Source organism: Myxocyprinus asiaticus, chromosome 4 (assembly GCF_019703515.2).
Source record: "Myxocyprinus asiaticus isolate MX2 ecotype Aquarium Trade chromosome 4, UBuf_Myxa_2, whole genome shotgun sequence".
Classification (NCBI taxonomy): Eukaryota; Metazoa; Chordata; class Actinopteri; order Cypriniformes; family Catostomidae; genus Myxocyprinus; species Myxocyprinus asiaticus.
Window position 1 is genome coordinate 54,409,829 of NC_059347.1, and position 26,161 is coordinate 54,435,989.

The 26,161-nt window shown below is 35.0% G+C and overlaps 1 protein-coding gene across 2 annotated transcripts in view; it reads right to left on the bottom strand.

Annotated features, from left to right (window-relative positions):
- LOC127439675 (metal transporter CNNM4-like) overlaps positions 1–26,161 on the bottom strand; it is a 49,192-nt gene that overhangs the window by 13,958 nt on the left and 9,073 nt on the right. The window contains exons 2-7 of one of the 2 annotated variants that reach the window (XR_007897007.1): positions 21,246–21,389; positions 19,694–19,828; positions 18,932–19,101; positions 8,214–8,310; positions 5,523–5,589; positions 3,233–3,294 (exon numbers count right to left, since the gene is read on the bottom strand). Coding sequence is in view for 1 of the 2 variants with exons in the window: in XM_051695916.1 (XP_051551876.1) it covers positions 8,214–8,310; positions 18,932–19,101; positions 19,694–19,828; positions 21,246–21,389 (546 nt within the window). In the remaining variant the exon portion in view is untranslated. The remainder of the gene's footprint in view (positions 1–3,232; positions 3,295–5,522; positions 5,590–8,213; positions 8,311–18,931; positions 19,102–19,693; positions 19,829–21,245; positions 21,390–26,161) is intronic. The other variant, XM_051695916.1, reaches the window with a different exon arrangement.

The window sequence follows — 26,161 nt, forward strand, 5'->3', positions numbered from 1 at the left end:
TATGCAAAAACGCACCACAACCCTGCTTGTCTCAATTCCCTATTCCAAGCTAACGGTGACTTCTCTAACTGGTAAGTCTCCATTCAGCATTGTGAAAAGTGTGGTACTTCCCCAGGAATTTGGTATTTGAAATGATGTCACTTTATCACAATAATATCCTGTAACTGGACGTTTTCATTCACAAAATCAATCAATCATGGCTAACAGTAAATAGTGCATTTTACAATGACATCGGTAACAGAAGTTCAATGTCAGTACAACATAAATAAAATATTACAGAGTGCACATTAGAGCGATAGTTCACCCAAAAATGAAAATTCTCATCATTTACTCACCCTCATGCCATCCCAGATGTTTATGACTTTCTTTCTTCTGCAGAACACAAGTGATTATGATTTTTAGAAGAATATTTCAGCTCCGTAAGTCCATACAATGCAATTGAATGGGTGCCAAAATGTTGACGCTCCAAAAAGCATATAAAGGCATAATAAAAGTAATCCATATGACTCCAGTGTTTTAATCCATATTTTCATAAGTGATATGATAGGTGTGGGTGAGAAACAGATCAATATTTAATTCCTTTTTCCTAGAAATTCTTCTCCCTGCCCAGTAGGGGGCGATATGCACGAAGAATGTGAATTGGCAAAAACATGAGAAGAAGAATGTGAAAGTTAAAGTGGAGATTAACTGAGCAGGGAGGGGAATTTATAGTAAAAAAGTACTTAAATATTGATCTGTTTCTCACATCTGAAGACATTGATTTAACCACTGGAGTTGTATGGATTACTTTTATGCTGATTTATGTGATTTTTGGAGCTTCAAAATTTTGGCACCCTTTCGCTTGCACTGTATGGACCTACAGAGCTGAGATATTAGAAAAGTCTTAATTTTAGTTCAGCAGATGAAAGAAAGTCAGACACATCTGGGATGGCATAAGTAAATAATGAGAAAATTTCCGTTTTGGGGTGAACTATTCCTTAAAATGGAAATCACATTGATTTACATCAGTTTTTAATGAAAGGTTCATATGTAACAAAAAAAAATAAAAAATACAAAAATAATTATATATATATATATATCAGTTTCTCATTGGTGATTTCAGATGGGATTTTTTGTGGACTGCTGCAAACTATGGGTGTTACAATTCTACAGAACTGTTGCAAAAAATAGACAAAAATTACAAAGAGCAAAGACAGTACAAGGAGACATGATATAGACAAACCACATAAAATCATGCAGTTTCCAGCATGTAAGTCCAAAAAACAAACTCCGCTCAAGACAAAAGAAGCTCATACAATGATACACAGTGTTCTTGTCCCCTAGCAGTCTTATTAATGAAAATCTGCTGAAACTCTATCAGGATGCATTTCTGTTTTAAAAATACAAATCTCACACTTCTAATTTTGATTCTTCCTGGCAATCAGTTCATGGTTTCACATGAGCCATCAAGTATAATCTGGCGGACAAGCTATATGAGCTATGCGTTATTAAGTCAAATTTGACAGCAATTTGATGATGGAACAATGGTAAAAGTAGTTCCCTACTTGCTTTTGCAAATTCCTTCAGCTATTGTACTCTATAGTCAAAGGTTGTGCAAAAAACCACACAGTTTTAGTTTGGTCGGTAGCATTCCCAATGTCAAATGCATCATTGCAGGAAAAAGTATGTGAACCCTTTAGGCTTACTTGTATTTCTGCTAAATTGGCTAACATTATGTCTAACATTTCGTTTTGTGCGCCACAGAAAATTGTAAATTGTGAAGATTTTGAAACAACACTAGGAAGAGTAAATGAATTTTTTATTTTCATTTTTGGGTTAACTTTATATTAAATTTTAAATTCAAATCTAACATTTTAAAATGTTAATACAATTTAAAATATTTTAAATCCAACGGTTCACATACTTGTCCACCACCCTGCACAGTGCATGTTTACAAGGCATTCAATGACATGAAAAAGGTATCAGTTTTTGAGTAATTTGTCGCAGCAGAATGTGTTTATCTATAATTCCGATTTAGCAGAAGACCAGATCATATTAAAATGAATTTTCTGGGTTCAGTATAAATTAAGCTCAATCGACAGCATTTGTGGCATAATATTGATTATCACAAAAAATAATTTCAACTCGTCCCTCCTTTTCTTTAAAAAACAAAACAAAAATCTGGGTTACAGTGAGGCATTTACAATGGAAGTAAATGGAGGCCCATTTTTGAACGTTAAACGACTTTTTCAAAAGTATAGCCACAAAACATAAACAATATGCATGTAAACATGATCGTAGTGATAAAATCACTTACTAACCTTTTCTGTAAAATAACAATTTAAACAACTTTACAGCTCAAATAATAAATTAGTTTAAACAAAAGAATGAAAAATTAAAAATTGTAAAAATTGGCCCCTTCACTTCCATTGTAAGTGCCTGAGTGTAAACTCGATTTTTGCTTTTTTTTTTTTTTTTTTTTTTTTTTGAGAAAAGGAGGAACGAGTCGAAATAAAATTTTATGGTAATCAACATTACGGCAAAAATGCTGTTGATTGAGCTTAACTTGTATTGCACCTGGAATATTCCTTTAATGACCAATTTATGCAGAAATCCGAAGTAAATCCAAAGGATTCACACACTTCTACCTGCAACAGGCCTACAAAGTTCAAAATCCAATAAAAAGTGAATATCTGCAAACAAACAAAAAAATCTATATTTTACACAGGAGTTCCCACATTTTTGGCCATCAGTGTCTAATGTGACTTTGACGAACACAAACAGAGATGTCATGCAAACACATCAGCACTCCCAGATTCAAATCCTAGTAGTGTAACAAGTAAAAATCAAAGGCGTTTTTAAACACTGACAAAAGATAAACGTTTTGCTCTAGAAATATGTCAATATCAACCTAGTCTTAGAATGAATGTTACTATACCTAAATCTTTGCAAAACTGACTTTTACGTGCCACTTTCTACGCTTCGCCGCAGTTTCCTGGTGAAATTAACACTAGAGGCGCTACAACAACTGTGAGTTTTATTCACTTTTACACAAATCACATCTACAATGGCTGATTAAGAATTGAAAAACATTTATTTTTCGCTCTATTACTCACACACTGCTATGTTATTATATCGAAACACTTTTACTTTAACGCATCATTTGAAAAACGATACATTTTAACACTTGCATTACAGACCCACCTACATTTACACTCTTATTCTAATGTAATTAGCTTGCATGGTATCTCACCTGATAGTGTGTTGGATCTCAGACTCGGAAGACCACGATTCGAGCCCAGCCAAATTTGCAAGCTGACACATGAGACAAAAGTGTACGTAAAAATGGATATGACACAAAATGACGTGGTTGCTTCAGAAAATGTGCTTTTCATGTTGCATTTGCTTCTAGGACACAATCTGTTTATTTCATTCTGGTTTAGGCATTGGTAGGGTAAGGATGTCTATTTTGTTTACTTCTCATTTGCTTTTAGGACACTATTGGTTAGGCTTAGATTAAAGTTTTAGGTTAGGAAGGTACGTTTTACTCATTAAAACCTCTATCTAATAATAACAATTAAAAAATAAATGTCGTCTGCTTACAACACCATTTCACTCGCTTTTAGCGCCCCCTGGACATTTCACTAGGAAACTGCAGCAAAATGTGTACTGAAGTATGTAATTTCGTTGTGCAAAAATGTTGCCAAGGTCACGTGGTATTTATGAGATCAGGTTTGTCAATATGGTTTATGGTAGAAACTCTAGGTCTGCATGGATATCAATGGGAAAGACTGGTTTCCAGTCATTATCACCAAATTTTTTTGTCATTATTTACTAACTAATGTCGTTTTAAACCTGTATGACTATTTTTTATGTAAAAAAACAAAACAAATGGTAAATTTCTGGAGAATATCCTGGCCACAATTTTCCATATAATAAAATTAATTTGCCGCTGACTGAGGTTGTCATGCTCTAAAATTATAATAATAGCACCATGTAAGTGGGCCAAATTTTGGACTTAAGTTGCGGTCTGTTCCTCACACAAAGCTATCATATGGCCTCAAAAGACTTGGGAAAAAAACACAAGTCATATGGACCACTTTTATGATTTTACGTCATTTTGGGGTTTGAAAGTCCCAGAACTTAATCCATTTCGTTATTTGGAAATCACGAGGATGTTTAAATGATGACCAAATTTTAATTTTGGGGTAGACCATTCCTTAAAAGGAGCCCAGAGAGGGGTGTGACTTCTGTCATGTGGATATGGTTTGGATTTTAAAAATACAACACAAAAACAGAAACTGTTGAAGTGCCCATAAGCACACTGAGGAAGACATCTCAAATCAGATATCGCCCCCTACTGGTAAATTCTCAATAGAGCAGTTGCTGAATTCCAATAAACAATAAAGACCACTGATGAATTAGTGATCAGGGACGGAATTAAAGAATTAAAAAGAGCAGCTGAGAAATTCTGCTATATGGGGAAGAATGGGGCTAGTTTTCACACTCGGAACTTGTTACAAGGGCTATGTCTCAGTAACTATAAGATTTGGAGTTAAAAGTCTAATTGTGTGTGTCTTCTCACACTGGCATACATTCAGGCAAGTGTCAACTATATTATTAAGGTATATGTTTACCAAAACGTTTAAAATGTGTTCTTAGGACAACTGTATTTTTCATGAAAGTCAGGTTGGGACATGTTGTCAAATTGTTATCGGGGCAGGTTGTCACATGTGTTTTGAATGTCATAGATTTATATAATTTATAAATTATAATATTTGTTTGCCAAAATGATGTTGATATTTTTTTACATTACCATTTCCATTTTTGTTGTTTTAGAAATCGTTTTGTGCCTCATAATTGTTTTAATTTTTTAATTTAGCTGAAAAGCCAATAATAATAGGCTGTTTTAATGCAGGTGCACATTTAAACAAAAGCATAGATTTTTTTTCAGTGGTGGTGGTGGGAAATGACGGTAGCAAAAACTTCAAGGTACAGTATGTGGCTATATAGACATTTACTTTTTTTTTTTTAATAAACGTACCCCAAGAAATATTCACTGGAGTAAAATGTGTGACAGCTAGCCACTATCCCCTGTCTCTTTTTGTGTTCAAGTCATAGGGGTTTGAAACAACATGAGGGTGAGTAAATGATGACAGAATTTAAATTTTTCAGTGATCTATCAGGTACGAAGTATTTGCAGTGTTTGGAGTGGAATGATCCCCCCTCTGTCAATTAGAATGGTCCGATCTAAATTAGATCTGTAATATCCCGGGTTCAATATTGTCCTCATTCACTTCCACTGTAAGTGCCTCACTGTAACCCAGGTTTTTGCTTTTAAAGAAAAGGATGTCCGAGTGACGATTTTTGTAGTAATCAACATTATGCCACAAATGCTGTCGAACTTGTATTGAACCCAGAATATTCCTTTAAGTCAAGCTAAAGTGTTACATTACCGTGTCATGTTGTACAAAAATCTGATCTACTTTTAATTTAAGATTCTATTAAACACTAGTAACCACTCTCTTTTTTTAGTACAGTACCATCACTGTTAATCAAGCTGACCCTCCCCGGTCAGTGATTAGAGTGCCCCGACATGCCGGCAGTTACCTGGGAAACGAGAGAAGAGAGAGCATCTCTTATGAGACAGGTGACGAGGACGAGACACATTCACTGAAAGCGAGAAACAGAGGGAGAGAGGTGGGAACAGTAAGGGTTGAGGTTTTGAGGAGAGAAGGGAGAAGTACAGGTAAAGGGAAGAACACAAAGGTAGAAGACACACATTGGGTATTCATGATCACAAATAGAGTTAGTTGACGAAAGAATGAAAATTCTGTAATTTGCTCACCCTCACATCATACCAAATCTGTACGACTTTCTTCTGTGGAACACAAAATCAGAATGTTTTCGATGCTCTTTTATATAATGAAAGTGAATATGGACGGACACTGTCAAGCTCCAAAAAGCACAAAACACGCACTATTAAAGTCCTCCATATCACTTAGGGTCTATATGTCAAGTCTTCAAAAGCCATTTGATAGGTTTGTGTGACAAACAGACCGAAATTTAAAGGGATAGTTCACCTCTCATCATTTACTCACCCTCATACCATTCCAGATGTGTATGACTTTTTCTTAAGCGGAACACAAACAAAGATTTTTAAAAGAATATCTCAGCTCTGTAGGTCCTTATAATGCAAGTGAATGGTAATCACATAAAGGAAACATAGAAATCATCAGAAGCAATATAATAGGTGTGGGTGAGAAACAGATCAAAATGTAAGTCCTTTTTTAACTCTAAATCTCCACTTTCACTTTTACATCTGAAAGTCACACGTGGTGCCTGTTTAGTTTCACTTTCACATCTGAAAATGAAAGTTAAAGTGGAGATTTAGAGTAAAAAAAGGACTTAAATGTTGTTCTGTTTCTCACCCACACCTATCATATTGCTTCTGACGATATGGATTTAATCACTGGAGTCATATGGATTACTTTTATGTTTCCTTTACGTGATGTTTGGCGCTACAAAGGTCTGATCACCATTAACTTGCATTGTGAGGACTAACAGAGCTGAGACAGTTGTCTAAAAATCTATGTTTGTCTTCTGCTGAAGATAGAAAGTCAGACGCATCTGGGATGGCATGAGGGTGTGTAAATGATGAGAGAATTTCCATTTTTAGGTGAACTATCCCTTTAAGTTGTTATCCACTAAAAAACTCCCACTCGGCCCTTGCTCTCAAATTTAATTCCCGTTTGTGTTTATATACAGTGCAAGCCAGGTTTGATGTCAGTGATGCCAAACAGATTTAGTTTAGGCTGACAGGTCAAATTTAATATGTACAAGTGCGAATGAGGTTTGAGAGCTATGTCATAGCAGAAGATTATCAGTGAATAACAAATTACAATTGTTTGTTTCCACACACAGCGCTATCTTATGGCTTTAGTAGACTTGGACTACAGCTCATAAAGTCACATGGACTACTTTTATGTTTAAAGTTCAATATTATTAAAGTCAATACTTTCAAGTTTTTTGTTTACCTGTTTTTTACTGTTTGGAAAAGAGCAGTGTGAAAATTCCTCAAAACATCTCTTTTTGTGTCCCACAGAAGAAAGAAATTTGGTTTTGGAACAACATGAGGAAGAGTAAATGATGAAAAAATTTCATTTTTGTGTGAACTATTCCTTTGAATAAACTGAGAAGCTGTCATTGCCTAGACAGCCACTAGAGGGAAATGATTTACTGCTTTTTCACAGAGCCCAACAAGTGAAGATAGGTGGCCTGTAAAAGTCTCAATATCCCACATTAAATAATTATTATTATGAGTGATTAGAGGCAAAGCAGCCCGTTGCTTTAATGTCAGTCTGTTCCCATCTTTTGCTTAATCCTTTAATAATGTGATTTACCATAGGTTAAAGCATACACACACAAACGGGACCACCTACCACTTGCCCACTCACACAAGAGAAATGTAGGAGATCTTTAAATAGACCATAATGGCCACAAAACAACAGCTGTGAGGGGGATCGCAACAAAATATAAAAGTATATTGTTCCTGTTGTTAAATATTAGAGGTATAGATTTCCTTATAGAATCCCGTTTTGAAAATAATGCCACCGTGCAAAAAAATATATCTACAGCATTTGCCTCAAAACGTATTTGCACACCTAAGCAACACTTTAAATGTATGAATTTTATTGCATTAGATAAAATTTCAAACCAAACCAAGTAGCATCAACAAAGAAATGATGCTAGACCTCAGAACTAACATCACTTTTTTTAAAAAACATTTTTGCAAAACCAACTTGCTTTAACTAACTCGTACCAGCTTCATTTTAGAAGATGTATGAAGTCAATTCCCCTCAAGTTCACACAGTTGTCCTAGAAGAGTAACCACTGGTGTAGTCTTCGCATTACCTACAGACATCTTCCACCTTCCATCCTCTAACATCTGACAACCAGAAGGTGTCCAAATACATTTTGTCTTAATTTTAAACACAATATGTCTTGTTTGATCATTTCATAAAATGTTGTGCATGAAAAGTGTGCTTACTTCAAATAACTGCTAATTTGCTATCTAATGCAATGACATTCATACATTATAAATGTGGCTAAAAATTCCAAATACTTTTAGCTACTTTTTGAAGTATTTGTATGAAGCAGATGGGAGTTTAAGGATGAAAAGGAGATGGAGGGTTTTGTTTGCATGTGATGTACATTGTGTATGCTTGTCTCACCTAGTGTCGGTGCACTAAGAGCCATGACTCCATAGAAAGAGAAAGGTCCGGTTTCAAACTTCATATTTTCATTCCCAGCCTCCACTTCCACACGGCCCTGTGCACAAAGAGAGAGGGAATGATTTTGGCTGGTTAAACACAATCACAACCACATCATCATTAGACAAGCATATTGCTTAAATGAACAAACCAGTCCAACTGGTGGCCCTACCACCAGTTGCATGAACTGTAGGTATAAACATACACATCCTGCTGAGAATACAATCAGTGTACTATTAAAGGAATATTTTACCTAGTAATGAAAATTCTGCCATCATTTACTTACTCTCATTTTGTTTTAAATGACTTAATTTCTTCTGTGGAACACAAATGGAGACATTTTGCAGAATATCTGAGCTGTTATTTTCCATAGAACAAAAGTATGAAGTAACAAAGGGGCTGTCAAGCTCCCTAAAAGACAGAAAAGAAGCATAAAAATCCATATGATTCACGAGCTTTGTGTCAGGAACAGACTAAAATGTATACTGTTATTTGTTGAAAATCTTCTCTGCGGCAACGTGAATGAGATTCAACTTGTATCAGCATATTATAACTTAAATTAGTAACAAAACCAAAAAACGTTTGGCATCATTGATGTCAAACCTAGCACAATATGCCTTATTGTGCCATATCTGAAAGTACGCAAACAAAACTTGTAAGCTGCAGCGAACGGGAAGATTGTCAGAAAATAACGACTAATATTTCGGTCTTTTTCTCACACTAAGCTATCATATGGCTTCAGAAGACTTGGAATGTAAAAAACAAGTCATATGGACTACTTTCAGGGTGCTTGTTGTCCTTTTTTGGAGCTCGAGTCACATGTCACTATATTAGTGGTTGCTCCATACATAGCCGAGGTCAATCAATCGGCCGATATTTGGTATTTTTAAATTATCTGCATCGGATGATAAATATTCCAATTAAATTGCGAGTATAAATCTCCACCTTTCACCAGCCCTGACTCATAGGTGGTGATATGCATGAAAAATGTGAATTGCCAAAAAACAAAAGGACGAATAAAAGACATAAGAAATGAAAGTGGGGATGTATAGTAAAAAAAAGGACTTCAATATTGATCTGTTTCTCACCCACACCAACCATATTGCTTCAATAGATATGGATTAAACCACTGGAGTTTTATGGATTACTTTTATGCTGAATTTAAGTGCTCCGAAGGAGCTTCAAAGTTCTGGCCACCATTCACTTGCATTGTGAGGACCTACAGAGTTGAGATATTCTTCTAAAAATGTTTGTTTGTGTACTACAGAAGAAAGTAAGTCATACAAATCTGGATGGCATGAGGGTGAGTAAGCCCCCGTTTCCACCTGCTATTAAGATGCATTTTTGGTGATCGCATCACATGTGGTCAGCACTAAATACGGGTCTAAACGGGGTCGAAAAAGTTTTGTGATCAAATCACAAAAACCACACGTCAAAAACGCATCTGAACGCATCACATTTAAGGTGTAAACGCGAATCCGTCCTGAATGCATCCCGGCAGCACTGAAGCTCCACCCCTCACCTGTCAATCAACCGCTGCACTATAACTTTGCCGGTTACGAGCGATTTAAAATTGATTAAAAAGCGGATATATACACAAGCAGGTGAACTTCACGGATCTTCTTCAGTGTGTCTGAAATCAACATGCAGGGGCACTTATGAGAAGCATGAACATCTGCAGCTCAGGTTAATACAACTACTCCACTAAAATAATAGACAATTCTGCTCGAAATAGTGATTTTGTTCTTAGATTGAATTTCAGCTGCATCTGGGAGAAATAGCGTGCCATTTTTTTTTGCACTTTCTTTGTCTTTCTGACATTGTTGTGGTTTATTATCATGCAGGAACACACTGAAATAGTGATTTATGTATGTTGTCATGAAATCAGAGTCCTTCCTCTCCAAATCTGATCACAGCGAACAGGTGTGAACAGCGATGTGTCTCACCTGACCACATGCGATCGGATCACCCGAGACGCATCTTAATAGTGGAAACGGGGTCTAAATTATAAGATAATTAGCATTTTTGGGTGAACTATTCCTTTAATCCTTCTTTAAACCGAAAGTCAAAAATACCACAAGACTAGTTTCCTAGACAAATTTTATGTCAAGGACAAAAATGTTTTGGGTAAATTAAAGTAATTTTTCTGGAAGGTTCGCCCCTAGGCCTGTTCAGAAACACAAATGGTGGACAGACCAATAAATGAACCTAAAGGGAAAAACAAATAGCTGTTAAACAGACTGAGAAGGCCATGGGTAAATTAAAACGATAAGAGTGTGTGTGCTCTAGTCAAGAGGAATGTGAGAACTGTAGCACAGTAAATCCCCTCTCAAACAACAATGAAGCTCCCCCACATACACACAAGAGAGGAGCCAAATACCACCGAGTGACTGATGTCCACACAGTGCGGTGCATAATGCATCGTGATTACAATGTTGATGCACACACAGTTCACCTTGTGTGTGTGTGTGAATGCTCAGGAGAGACAGAAAGAGCAATCAAGGGAGAGAGATTGTTTTGCAGGGAGGGTACTGCAGCGGCCAGAGTAAATCCTGTTTTTCTAGAAAGATGCGATCAATTGCATTCCACAAATATATGAACTGACCTTCCTGAGACCTCCAGAACGAACAGTGTACACACACGCGCACACACACAAACAGCTGAAATGTAGGGATGGTTTTTCAAAAGACTGTCTTGACCTTGTGCTTGATATACAAATTCATGGCTACGAGGGGGGCAGCACTAAGTTGTGTGTTGGCAAAGGAAAAAGTTCACATTTGTCAATCATAAACACATTTCACAAAGCATTTCTCAGATAATCAATTCTTAACCAAGTCTTAAACCCAAACACACAACACCATGTTCCCTTTGCTATTTAAATAAACCATACTGCAAAGCAGTCACAACATAGTAACTACATATTTTATGAAAATTGAGTGATTGAGTCTTAAAGACTATGATCTGACCTTAGACAGAGAGGTATGAAAAAACTATGCTCCGACTGAGAGAAAAAAAAAAAAAAGTGTGTAAATTTGATAATCCACATTTGGACATTGTAAAGAAGACATTTTTCCATTGTTTTGGCGTTCGCCTTTGCAGGGCAGCATAGATTTCAATTGTTTTTTTATATAAAGATAATTATAATACTGTAACTTTAGATCAACCTTAAACAACACCCTAACTCTGTCCTGAAAAAACTAAATTATGAATTGATTTTCCAATTGAGGAAGTACCCAAATGTCCCCAAAGTGATGTTAGCTTTCTTTAGGAATTATTAATTATTTTTTAATTTATTTAAAAATCCAATGTAGTTTTTCATTTCATATTTGTTTGTCTGTTAGTTTTAGTATTTATATACATATATATATATATATTTACAGCTGCCAAAGCTAAAGCATTTACTGGTATCATTTAAATGTCTAACATCAATTCTTTTTCATGGCAGTCTTGTGTTACTTCCATGTTTAATTGTAAATGTTTTAAATTTTATAATATACATATATCAAAAGCTAAAACAAAAATACATTTTTTAGTTCATTTAGTTCATTTCATAAGTTCTTTTGTATTTCATTTTAGAGTTCTATAAGAAAAAACTAGTTTTGTTTTTTACCTATCATGTCAGTTTTTATTTTTATTTCAGTTAACAAAAATGTTTTCATTAAGTTTTCATTACTGATAATAGCAATGCACACACCCACACCCAGCTAACTTCTGTATATGATTTTGTCACACAAACCGTGAGTCTGCAATAACAGGCTACAGTACATAAGAGAGATAATATTTGTTTGTTTGTGTGTGCAGAAGGTCTCAGGTTAAGTTACATCACATCACCATTACATCCGGTCAATCATTCATTTCATCATTCACCCATAACGTGGGAGGCCAAGAACGCACTTTAAAATTACAATGTTTGTGTTTAACAAGTCTCTGTCTGAGTAACTAACAACAGTGCTCATTATGCATTGAGGACGAGCAATCATGTACAAGTATTTGTGCGCAGATAAGAAGACTGCATCCACCCTCTCTCCGCTCAGACTACGGATGCGCAAAACTGATTAGTCGATTGAACGGATGGTTGGTCTTGAGGAAGCCCTCAATTGGGCAGGTTTAGGGTAGGTTTATAGGTCTTATTCACAGTAGCGCCATCTTTGATTTTTTATGGGAATGATAATGAGGCTGTGAGGGATACAGTGGCATTCAAAAGTTTGGGCACCCCTGATCAAAATTTCTGTTGCTGTGAATAGCTAAGCGAGCAAAAGATGGCCTGATTTCCAAAAGGCTTAAAGTTAAATATGACACATTTCTTTCATATTTTAAGCAATTTTACTTTTTTATTCATCTTTTACAGTTTCAAAATAACAAAAAAGGAAAAGGGCCCGAAGCAAAAGTTTGGGCACCCTGCATGGTCAGTAATTAGTAACACTCCCTGGCAAGTATCACAGCTTGTAAAAGCTTTTTGTAGCCAGCTAAGTGTCTTTCAATTTATGTTTGGGGGATTTTCCTTGCAAAAGGCTTCTAGTTCTGTGAGATTCTTGGGCCGTCTTGCATGCACTGCTCTTTTGAGGTCTATCCACAGATTTTCGATGATGTTTAGGTCAGGGGACTGTGAGGGTAGTCCATTGTTGATTTTGAGGTGTGTTTAGGATCATTATCCTGTTGTAGAAGCAATCCTCTTTTCATCTTCAGCTTTTTTACAGATGGTGTGATGTTTGCTTCCAGAATTTGCTGGTATTTAATTTAATCCATTCTTTCCTCTACCAGTGAAATGTTCGCCTGTGCCACTGGCATCAACACAAGCCCAAAGCATGATCAATCCAACCCCGTGCTTAACAGTTGGAGAGGTGTTCTTTTCATGAAATTCTGCACCTTTTTTTCTCCTAACATACCTTTGCTCATTGCGGCCAAAAAGTTATATTTTAACTTATTCAGTCTGCAGGACTTGTTTCCAAAATGCATCAGGCTTTTTTAGATGTTAATTTGCAAACTTCTGATGCTGAAATTTGTTGTGAGGATGCAGGAAAGGTTTTCTTCTCATGACTCTTCCATGAAGGTCATATTTGTGCAGGTGTCGCTGCACAGTAGAACAGTGCACCACTACTCCAGAGTCTGCTAATCTTCCTTAAGGTCTTTTTCAGTGAACCAGGGGTTTTGATTTGCCTTTCTAGCAATCCTACGAGGAGTTCTCTCTGAAAGTTTTCTTGGTCTTCCAGACCTCAACTTGAACTCCACCGTTCCTGTTAACTGCCATTTCTTAATTACATTACGAACGGAGGAAACGGCTACCTGAAAACGCTTTGCTATCTTCTTATAGCCTTCTCCTGCTTTATGGGCATCAATTATTTTAATTTTCAGAGTGCTAGGCAGCTGCTTAGAGGAGCCCATGGCTGCTGAGTGTTGGAACAAGATTTGAGGAGTCAGAGTATGCATAAAGCTTTGAAATTTGCATCACCTGGCCTTTCCAAACGATGATTGTGAACAAGCCACAACCCTAACAAGCTAATTAAGGTCTGAGACCTTGGTAAAAGTTATCTGAGAGCTCAAATCTCTTGGGGGGCCCAACATTTTGCATGGTGCTCCTTTCCTTTTTTTCACTCTAAAATTTTACAAAATAAAAATAATACACTAATATTGCTTAAAATGTTGAAAAGAATGTTTCATCTTTAACTTTATGCCTTTTGGAGATCAGTTCATCTCACTTCTACTCACTTAACTATTCACAGCAACACAAATGTTGACCAGGGGTGCCCAAACTTTTGCATGCCACTGTATACTTAACATCTCTCCAATGGCACAAACGGTTTAAAGCTGTATAAAGCTCCTCGATCACATCTGATTTTCCACAACTCATGTTGTCTGGAGTTCTTTGTATACTGAATGTTCTTTATTTAATCAATGTTTTGTCCACGGAACGATTCAAAAACACTTTAAACTGCAGTATAGCCCATTGAAGTGACCATAAGTCTATCCCTCACAGCCCTGCTGATATTCCCATTAAAAATCAAAGATGCCGCTAGCGTGAATAAGGTCTACTGGCGCAAGAATATAAGTGCAGCCTTTTAATACAGTCAGGGGCATTAGGCACCTAATTTTCTGAGGGGGCATCAGGTTCAGCCAAACCAAACCCACCAGTTCATATTGCTGCAACAAGCAGTATAAATCACAGGAAACGGTATAAAACACCTGTTTTAATCAGTAATTGTATAAGTAATGGTTGCATTCGATTGGATTTTTACATCTTCAGACAGTTCTACATCGCTTTCTTGTGCTCTTTCCACTTCTTTTGTGCACATATTTTCCATACACGACATAAGAGGTAGTGCAAAATGTGTCTCAGCTAAATAGAGAGTGAGCTGAAGCCTATCTCAACAGATGGTGAAAATTTAGCCTTCCCCTGTATGAGGTGATTAGTGTAAATGTATTGTATAAGTTATAGATAATAAAACTAAACTAAATAAACTCACTAAAAGTAAATTAACCAAATAAAATGGTTTGTATTTTTGTGTCTTGTATTTCTCTTTAAATCATCCATGCAAACTCTTGGGCTTGGTTGACACTTAAATGCACTCTAAAGTAAAATTTGTACTTTTTAACAAGTATCTATTACCATAACATTTTATTTTATAAATATATATATATATATAAAATATATTACATATTATATATATATATATATAATATATTACATATATATATATATATATATATATATATATATATATATATATATATATGTATATATATATATATATATATATATATATATATATATATATATATATATATATATATATATATATATATATATATATATATATATATATATATATATATATATATATATATATATATATATATATATATATATATATATATATATATATATATATATATAATATATTACATATATATAATATATATATATATATATATATATATATATATATATATATATAAAAAATATATATGTAATATATATTATATATATATATATATATATATATATATATAAAATATATATGTAATATATATATATATATATATATATATATATATATATATATAAAATATATACATATATATATAATATAATATAATATATATATATATATATATATATATATACATATACACACACACACACACACACACACACACACACACACACACACACACACACACACACACACACAGTATATATTAGCAAACTATAGTTTTGGCAAGTTGTTTAGGACATCTACTTTGTGCATGACACAAGTAATTTGTAATTAGGTAATTCATTTTTAATCAGAAGTTAGAAGTTTACATACACTAAGTTAACTGTGCCTTTATGCAGTTTGGTAAATTCCAGAAAATTATGTCTAGCCATTCGCTTCTGATAGGAGGTGTACTGAATTGGAGGTGTACCTGTGGATGTATTTTATATATTTGTTAAGGTTAGTTTATATTAAAATTATGTTTGTTGATTGAACTTAAACCTTAATTTAAATTTAAGTGAAGTTTGAGTTTTAGATGATAATTTGTACTATTTTTTTAAGTGAAACTTGTATTTCACAGGAGATAAAAAGTATATTGCCTTTCCAAGTCATTGTTGCACATATGCACAGTAATGCAACAGAAGAAGTGTTGTTGATCTTTAACACAAAGTCTGACACCTCTGAGAAAGCTGCATTAATATTTGATGAAGGTCACTCGGCCCGCTCTCAGCTTGAAGTCTGGCAGGAGGCCGTCTTCAACTGATGCCAGGAAAGAAAGGTCTCCATGTTGGAAAGTCTACTTGCAATTGCATGCACACTAAATGTATTAAATAATAATTATAATAATACAGCACATCCTGCTTGCACAAACACATCATCTGGCTGCTTTAAATAATAAATAACAAACATACAAACAGATGCTCAACATATTTAACAGTCTCAAACTGCTGTTAGTGCGCACTTCATAACCTATTAATGAATTTCCTTCTGACAGTGAATAATCCACACTGCTGTAAACTGAAATCAGACATTCTCGGCACTTGAACTTGAAGTTAAATTCATTATAGTTCAAGGAACACAGATCATTAGTTAGCAGCAAAGACACTCTTAAGACTGACAAACTAGATCTTTTCTATACATGCACAGATGTGTGTGATGTTTTGATGTCATTAAAGTGGATTTGTTTTAATAACGTCTAATTTCTTTGGAGGACTGTTGTGGTTTTGCATGTTCATGGGTAAAGACAGCATGTGTGGGGTCCGTGATTTACTGACATGGGCATGAGATGTTTAGCCATCATGATCTGAATGGTCTAATGGTTGTTTAGAAGCTAAAAGCAACATAACAAACCCGAGGTAATGTGAGAGAATGAATGAGGGAATATGTGAATATGTGTGTTTAACACTGTGGGGAAAAAGTACAACTTCCCCCTTCAAGAACTAATTTGTACTTTTGCATGAATTGCTCCTAAAATAAGATCTAATCTTCATCTAAGACAGTGTTTCCCAAACTTTTTTTTGCTATAAGTACCCACACACAGCACCATCAATAAGGCTCAAGTACCCCTTTTCATCGACACAAAATATATACTTGTATACCAAAGGCTAAATATCATATCATTAAAATTGTAATATCCCTGATGCACAGTGAAAAGAGGAAGTTGCCGGTTATGATGATTATTCATCAACTATAATAAAAACAAAACCAGCCCATATAAGCCATGAAACTTGCAATTAGACCAGACTCATGCTGTTAAATATACAGGGGACCATTTAACTTGGTAAAAATGTTATCATTGTGACCACCTCCACAACAACACTTCAACACCAACTTTACCTTATTACTTCTGTAGCCGCCCAGTAGTGGTGAGCAGTGAGATGGTAAGGAGAGAGCAGGTCAGCCAAGAGCAAAGAGACAATCATAAAAGTGGGCATTTACTGTCAAGTCTTAAAGAAGAAGCAACACCAAAACTGGGTGTTTCTGACAGAGGGTCAGAATGAGAGTGGAAAATGATCATGTTTTACAAATATACTGTATGACTGTTTTTTGTGCAAAAAACATTACTAATATCATGCGTGAGCTTCAAGGAATATATTAGAATATAATCAAATAAAAAAAGGCATGTCATGACCCCTTTAAAGGCATAGTTCTATCAAAAATAAAACATTCTGCTGTCATTTACTCAACTTCATGTCCTTCTAAACCTGTATGACTTTCTTTCTTCTTTGGAACACTAAAGGAGATGTTAGGTAAAAATGTTAGCCTCAGACAACATTTAATTTCACTGTATGGAACTGTTCATTCTGCCTAACATTTTACTTAAGAAAGAAAGAAAGAAAGAAAGAATGAACGAACTCATACGGGTTTGGAAACAACATGAGGGTCAGTGAATTATGACTATCCCTTTAAGAAACAACATTTTACAGTGTAAACAAATGATTCACATAATCAAGCTCACTGATGGGAAAATCATGGGCAGACTTATATTTAGTAGTTCAACCTGATTTATTGTCTATAACCTCTCCCAAATGCTTTTTATTGCTACTTTATTGCAGTTGTGCAACTGTTATAATGTTTTTTGGTGCATTTCCTTATAAGAAACAGTTGCAATTCAGGCTTATTTTTGGGATGCATTTCTAAATAGGTACAGGAGCTCTTTTTTTCACACAACAGACAGCAACAAATTAGCATTCTGCTCAACACCACTTGTCTCTAGCTCACAATGTCTAAAGATGTAAGTTATCCTCACATAACCAAATATCTACATAGTTTGTCAAACTAGATTAGTTGATCAGCTGAACTGGACTGAATGAGAACATTTATAGTCAGAACAATCCAAAAATCACCATCTAGATGAACTAGGAATGTTTCCCTAGCTGTTTTTGTTTTAGGTACACACAGTCTCATGGTTATGGTTCATTGACACCAAACCTGAAACATGTTCCTTTAATTCATATTATAGGTCGATTGTTTATCTTTTTAGCATTACCAGTAATAGGACTACAGTCACTTAAGAAAAACAAAATATAAAATAGATACTGTGGGCGAAAAATAGAGCCATCAACTAGAAATCATATTCTGCTACGAGTGTCATCCATGCACATAAAAACTTTCAGAAATGAATTGGTTACCTTAAAAAAAAAAAAAGGAACTTAGTTGTTTAAGTCGTCATTCAAGTCAAGTCATTTTTATTTGTATAGCACTTTTCACAATGCAATTTGATTCAAAGCAGCTTTACAGAAAATATATTTTATTAATTATAGTATATTAATTATATAATTTTTTAATCTATTTTAGTATATATTTAAATTAATATTAAATTAATCTATCCAAATCTTTGTTTATAATTTAATAAAAACTGTTTTTTATATTTTTTAATGCAAAATCAAAATTTAAGTACCTTAAAGGGCACAGATACCCTGTGTGGGAATCACTGAATTCCAGAAAGGAAGTTTCATTTGTACTCTTCTGTCAGCTAAAGCATCTGTTGAGCCCATTTTTTTTACTTTACAATGTGGTGCCACAATATAATGCCAACCAGACACCAATGCTGCAAGCCAAACCCTGCTGTCTTAAATGGCTTAAAACATCTCGCCTGCCTAATTGGCTTTAGGATCCCTCGAAACCCCAAACCTGGTCAAATAAGGTCATCACTTAAATCAACAGCAGGCACCAGATTTGTAGCACTTCAGATGGTGCTGTTACCTGCAATATGAGTATGAAGTAGTCCACCGGTTTGCCACGTTGGTAAAGGTAGTGGTGCGGCGATCGCTTGTCGTTCTCGTTGAATTTGATCTCTTGGATCACATCAGGGTGCTTAAGGATCCGCAGAAGAATTTTCTCAGATATTTGAGACTGACTGAACAAATTTACCTCTGCAGAGACACAGAAAAAAAAGGGCAGAGAAATATAATGTAAAAAGAAAGAAAATAAATGTTATTCTAGCTCAACTGGTACTAACAAACGGCAAGGTCATGGGATTGATTTCCAGAAAACACACCTTGAAAATATATACCTTGAAAGTGTCTGAATAAATATTAATGTAAAAAGGGCTTAAAATATCAGAGAACGGTGTTGACGCAGAACAGATACACTCATGTTTTACACCCATGAAACACGTATCTTATTCATAGCACTAAAATACTTGGTTACTAATATGTGTTAAACAATGTAGATTTCTCATTCTGTAATAATGACTCAACCACTGACTCAAGAACAGTAAGCTGAGCGCACACTGATAAAGTATGTTCTCCAAACCTCCCTATCATATACCTCAATAACAGCCCTTGTTTTACTTACAATGCAATTTACTAACTGCCAGCCCACTAGGCCTTGATAACGGAGTCCAAAAGTTACAACAACACTAAACATGTTAGTGTGTTGTGGGTCATGGAGGGAATGATATGCCAGAGAAGACCTTTATAAGCTTTACAGTCATTCTGGGGATGGCTGTGATTGGTTGTTTACCTGTTGCAAGGAAGCGGTGAGCAGCCAACAGCAGCTGAGGAGAGATCTTAACTTTAGACTCACTCTCGTATTTGAAGGCAGAAAAGTCACGCTTGTTCTTATTGTGTGCCACTTTCTTTCTGTTGCGGTTATCAGCTGCAAATACAGTAGATCCACAAAGAGTTCATTCCAATTCATCCGAAATTGAAATAAATGATTAAACATTTGAAAATGTGTCACAACAGGAAACACAGGGGAAGATTTCATGTTTGAAGGTTGTAGTGCTGTACACCGTGGTGTATATACAGTATTTTAGCCTATTTTTAAGATTTACACAAAACAAAATTCCATCAGAAATGTCCAATTGAGTTGTTTAACAAAATTAAACTAATACAACTTAAAATATTTAGTTTTTTTTTATTTTATTTACTTAAAGATCACTCAATTCAACTGATGCAATTTTGTTATTTTTTGGGTCAATGTCACATGACTCATTTTTTTGTTCAGATCTATTAAATTATTCAAAAATACATTTAAAAAAATAAATTCACACAAAACTATTTCTTGAATACACCTCTTCAATTATGGGCACATTTTACATTTCTGAGTTTGAAGTCATTTTGATATTTTTTTTGAGGCTTAAAGTAAAAAATGCCATGCAGTGCAACAGAGTAGTGCAGAATAATCTTTTATTATTTCTTTAAAAAAAAAATAAGCAGTGAAACAATTGAGTTTGTTTAAAAAAAAAAAAAAAAAAATCTGATATTTTGACATTTTTATGAAAAGGAAACACATTTTGATCAGGTCATATGTTGTAACCTTGAGAAAAATTCTTGACGTTTTTTACTAAAAAAAATCATGATATATATAAAGATATTTTTACCCTGAAAATATGTTTAAAAACTTTTTGGAAATTGTTTATACTCATGCTTACAAGGTGCAAGGAAAGTATTTTAATACTTTTAACTTGATGGTTAAATCATTGTTTTTGTTTTTGTAGAAAATGCTATAAAGGTTTTTCACAAATTAATGAAATCAAACTGGACACAAAGTGTTTCAAACTAGATTTTTAAAGGATTTCTTATTTTTAACACCTCGAACAGTACTATATTACAGTGACAAATAAATAATATAATAAATCTTAAAAATAATATTTTAACTCCAAAGTTTGCACTGGTACCATTAAACCCCTAAAATCATATATTCTAAGAAGAACTTTATAATTAGTATGTGTCTCTTTGATTTTGTAAGAAGCAGTTATGCGTGCAACAATCTTGCGTGTGTCAGTCAAAAGTCTGGTTGGTGTTTGAAGAGTCCTGCACCTCAATGTTTTAATATAGCCTATGTAGTGTTAAAGAGATAGTTCATGCAAAAATGAAAATTCTGTCATCGTTTACTCACCCTCCTGTGTTCCAAACCCATATCACTTTATTTCTTCCATGGAACACAAAATGGTATGATGGCAGAATGTGCATTTTTACACAAACTATCCCTTTCTCAACACACAACCTAGTTAGCACACTGAATTTTTAACCATTAAAAAAACAAAAAATAATTTAGACTGTTCACTCACTGTAGAGGTCAGACTCATCCAGGATTTCTGATTTGATGATCTCTTCAATGACATCTTCCAGGGTGACCAATCCCAGCACCTCATAGAACGGATCTCCCTCCCCCTCGTTATTAACTTTCTGAACAATCGCCAAGTGGGATTTACCTGCAGGGGAAGATAACGGTTCATCAGATCACTTAAGAAATTGTCAAATCAATCATAACAACATGAGACAACACATTTATAAAAGAGTTTTATTATTTCTTCTTCAATTACTGAGATTAACAGCTTTCAGTAACAATAATGTACAGTATGTGCTGTCAAATAACACCCATCAAAGACCTTATAACAGAGAACACATTCATAAAAGAATCAAGCTACAAAACGTATGACCAAACTGTTCCACAAAAGACAGAAGGTGCCATTATAGTTTTACTCAATCATCCAACTTACTCAGAAACTCATAATTCTTTGAGTTTACATTTATAATACACATTATTTTCTACCTAAATTTAGAATCAGAGATTAAAATAAGCTACTTACACTGTCAAAATGAAATACTGAGTAGTTCAAAAGCTAATGCTTTCTATGACAGAGGGAGGTTGTGAAGCTGACAGTATGGAAGAAAAACAGAGACAGACCCATACTCTTACAAAAAAAGCACTATGGAGGTACTTTGTTTTAGTGATGGAATCAGATGATTACCATTTATGGTGTTTACAAAGAACACCTAAGGGTACATCAAAGAATACCATGGCATTACATGGTGTGGTATAAAAATTTTGTAAAAAAAAATCAGGCTTTTACCATGTTACCGTGTCCAAAATATGTTGTAATTGGTACATTATACCAAATCCAAAAAAACAAAAACATGTTACTTTGAGTAACGCAGAGATAGTAAAGACAAAACACAGCACTGTAATGTCTTCTGCATAAACAGTGTCAATGACAAATGGTGAACGTTAAGGGTTAATGCAGTTTATCAGACTGAGAATGTCTATTGAGGCAATGCAGCATACAAAGAGCCAGGAAATCCTAAAGAGTTTGCTCATCAAAACAAAAAGCCCACTCGATACAAAAGTTACAAGTAGATAAAACACAATGCTGCACTGACGTACAAAATGATAAATAGCAAAAACAGTGAATTTCACAATAAAATACAGGATTTTTAGTTTTACTTACAAAATATTTCAACATCATCTTCCCATCCAAAACTACAACTTTTCCTGTCTAATATAACGGCGTTAAATACAAACCATCAGATTGTCCACAACTATACAGACTTCACAGCGGTCAGAGGAGCACATATACTACTGCCATAAAGTACATATAGTGTCTATAAGAAGCCCAAATAAAACAGAACTACAGACTGTTACAAAATACCATGGTAACAGATTGTAATGGCATGATATTGATATGCAAACCATAGTACTGAATAATGACCATCACTAACCTTGCTCTATACATCGTAATAGGGCCCTATGATTTCGGAATTATGTATAAAATGTGAAATTTCATGGAATTTGACATATTTGGGATAAAACAAATGTACAGGTGCATCTCAATAAATTAGAATGTCATGGAAAAGTTCATTTATTTCAGTAATTCAACTCAAATTGTGAAACTCGTGTATTAAATAAATTCAAAGCACACAGACTGAAGTAGTTTAAGTCTTTGGTTCTTTTAATTGTGATGATTTTGGCTCACATTTAACAAAAACCCACCAATTCACTATCTCAAAAAATTAGAATACATCATAAGACCAATAAAAAAAACATTTTTAGTGAATTGTTGGCCTTCTGGAAAGTATGTTCATTTACTGTATATGTACTCAATACTTGGTAGGGGCTCCTTTTGCTTTAATTACTGCCTCAATTCGGCGTGGCATGGAGGTGATCAGTTTGTGGCACTGCTGAGGTGGTATGGAAGCCCAGGTTTCTTTGACAGTGGCCTTCAGCTCATCTGCATTTTTTGGTCTCTTGTTTCTCATTTTCCTCTTGACAATACCCCATAGATTCTCTATGGGGTTCAGGTCTGGTGAGTTTGCTGGCCAGTCAAGCACACCAACGCCATGGTCATTTAACCAACTTTTGGTGCTTTTGGCAGTGTGGGCAGGTGCCAAATCCTGCTGGAAAATGAAATCAGCATCTTTAAAAAGCTGGTCAGCAGAAGGAAGCATGAAGTGCTCCAAAATTTCTTGGTAAACGGGTGCAGTGACTTTGGTTTTCAAAAAACACAATGGACCAACACCAGCAGATGACATTGCACCCCAAATCATCACAGACTGTGGAAACTTAACACTGGACTTCAAGCAACTTGGGCCATAAGCTTCTCCACCCTTCCTCCAGACTCTAGGACCTTGGTTTCCAAATGAAATACAAAACTTGCTCTCATCTGAAAAGAGGACTTTGGAACACTGGGCAACAGTCCAGTTCTTCTTCTCCTTAGCCCAGGTAAGACGCCTCTGACGTTGTCTGTGGTTCAGGAGTGGCTTAACAAGAGGAATACGACAACTGTAGCCAAATTCCTTGACATGTCTGTGTGTGGTGGCTCTTGATGCCTCGACCCCAGCCTCAGTCCATTCCTTGTGAAGTTCACCCAAATTCTTGAATCGATTTTGCTTGACAATCGTAAGGCTGCGGTTCTCTCGGTTGGTTGTGCATCTTTTTCTTCCACACTTTTTCCTTCCACTCAACTTTCTGTTAACATGCTTGGATACAGCACTCTGTGAACAGCCAGCTTCTTTGGCAATGAATGTTTGTGGCTTACCCTCCTTGTGAAGGGTGTCAATGATTGTCTTCTGGACAACTGTCAGATCAGCAGTCTTCCCCATGATTGTGTAGCCTAGTGAACCAAACTGAGAGACCATTTTGAAGGCTCGGGAAACCTTTGCAGGTGTTTTGGGTTGATAAGCTGATTGGCATGTCACCATATTCTAATTTTTTGAGATAGTGAATTGGTGGGTTTTTGTTAAATGTGAGCCAAAATCATCACAATTAAAAGAACCAAAGACTTAAACTACTTCAGTCTGTGTGCATTGAATTTATTTAATACACGAGTTTCACAATTTGAGTTGAATTACTGAAATAAATGAACTTTTCCACGACATTCTAATTTATTGAGATGCACCTGTATGAATGCATAATTAATAAAGTTAAAAATCATCATGTGTCCTAGTGTAATGATTAAACCACAAAAGGCTGAGATTTAATTAAATAAATATACAGTTTGCACGTGCTGCGCACTTCAAAGTGAACACTGAACACACCTCATCATTAGCAACATGCGCGTTCTGTGTGTGTAGATGACAGAGACCAGAGCGCTCATTAACCTTAATCGTGCAGCACATGCAGAATGTATTTGGATATAATAAAAATTACAGCCTTTTGCGGTTTAATAAGCACAATGAGCCATTTAGCGACAATACCTAAGGTTATGCAAAGACGAGAAGCTGTCGTCAAAAACATACAAACTGAAAGTGCTTTACTCAACTGTCCGCCAAAATGAAAGCTCAATTTAACTATGCGAGAAATTGAAGAAATTGCAACAAAAATATACAGTATAACCACTCCATAGTAAATTACAGTGTGTTAATATACAATGTAGTAATAATACATAATAATAATAATAATAATAAATAATAATCCCAATAATTATTTCATTATATTTAAGCAATATCTCACAAGCAAGATTGCTGCTATCATAAGGATCTGTATAGAAGCACTACATTTGATTAAAAATAATGCAAAAGTTGAAAAGTAATTGTTCTGTTTTCTTTTGATTAAGGTTCTATGAATTTATTAGATTAGAAATGTTTTATGATACAATTTAATTCGACTTTAAAACATGGGATTTCAAAAATAAATAAATGGAAAAACACGGAACTGGGAAATAAAAATTAGGGTTCTACATACTCCAAGGTATCCATAAAATAAAAACTATGAAATTACCATGACACAAAGTCCAGAAACATTATATTAGCAAGGTACCATGTCCCAAAAAACATGATAATAAAATAGTACTGGGTTAGTGAACAGGGAGCGAAGAGTTAAAAGTCTGTCTGCTTATCTGCCATCTCACTGTTAGTAAAGTGAAAAAAATCTGCCCGTGACAGGATCGAGCTAATAAAGCATGCACACCACAGACAGTCTGAACTTGAGTAATGTAGAAAAAGAGATATAACCTTGCTGAGTGAGTTCTAGAAAACTGACTCAAGATCACTCTAGAGCAAGAGTCTTTGGTGTAAAAAAAAAACTCAAAACATTTTGAGTGTAAAATCATGTTGACATGGCTTAGGAACAGAGCAGATTTCTCAGTGGGTCGGCATTATGTTGCAGGGGAGGAAATGAGCTAACATCATGATGACAACAAGAAAAACAAACACAGACTGCAAATCTAAATATATTTCTCACAGATATGACATCATCTGATCCACACATACATGCACGTTAATTTGAGTCAGACAAAGACACACACAGACAAGTACTTTTGTCTACTGTAAATCTTGTGAGTCATGAACCCTTAAAGCAAAGTTTTAATTTCTTAAAAAGAGAACTGCATATGCACGTCCTCCGTACTTTCTGTATTTCACAAGTCCTGCTAAATCATCAATCCGTCTGGCTAAAACAATATTTCTCTGTCCACCCCCCCCTCCCCCCTCTCACTCTCTCTCTCTCTTCAGCCAATTGTCAGCTAATACCAAAGGCTGAGATATAATGTAGTTTCTAATCAATTCAATACAACTAAGTGCTAAAGACCAAGAATGGACAACACATTTTTTTGTAGGGTACAATAGGGCTAAAGGCACCCCTTAAGGAAATTTTGGGGTAAACAGCCCCTAGGGGGTTTAAAGTGATATCGTGTAGATATAGGGGCAATAGTTATAGGGCACAATTTGTCAACTAATGCAAATAATTTTGAGACAGCAAGATGCTTTT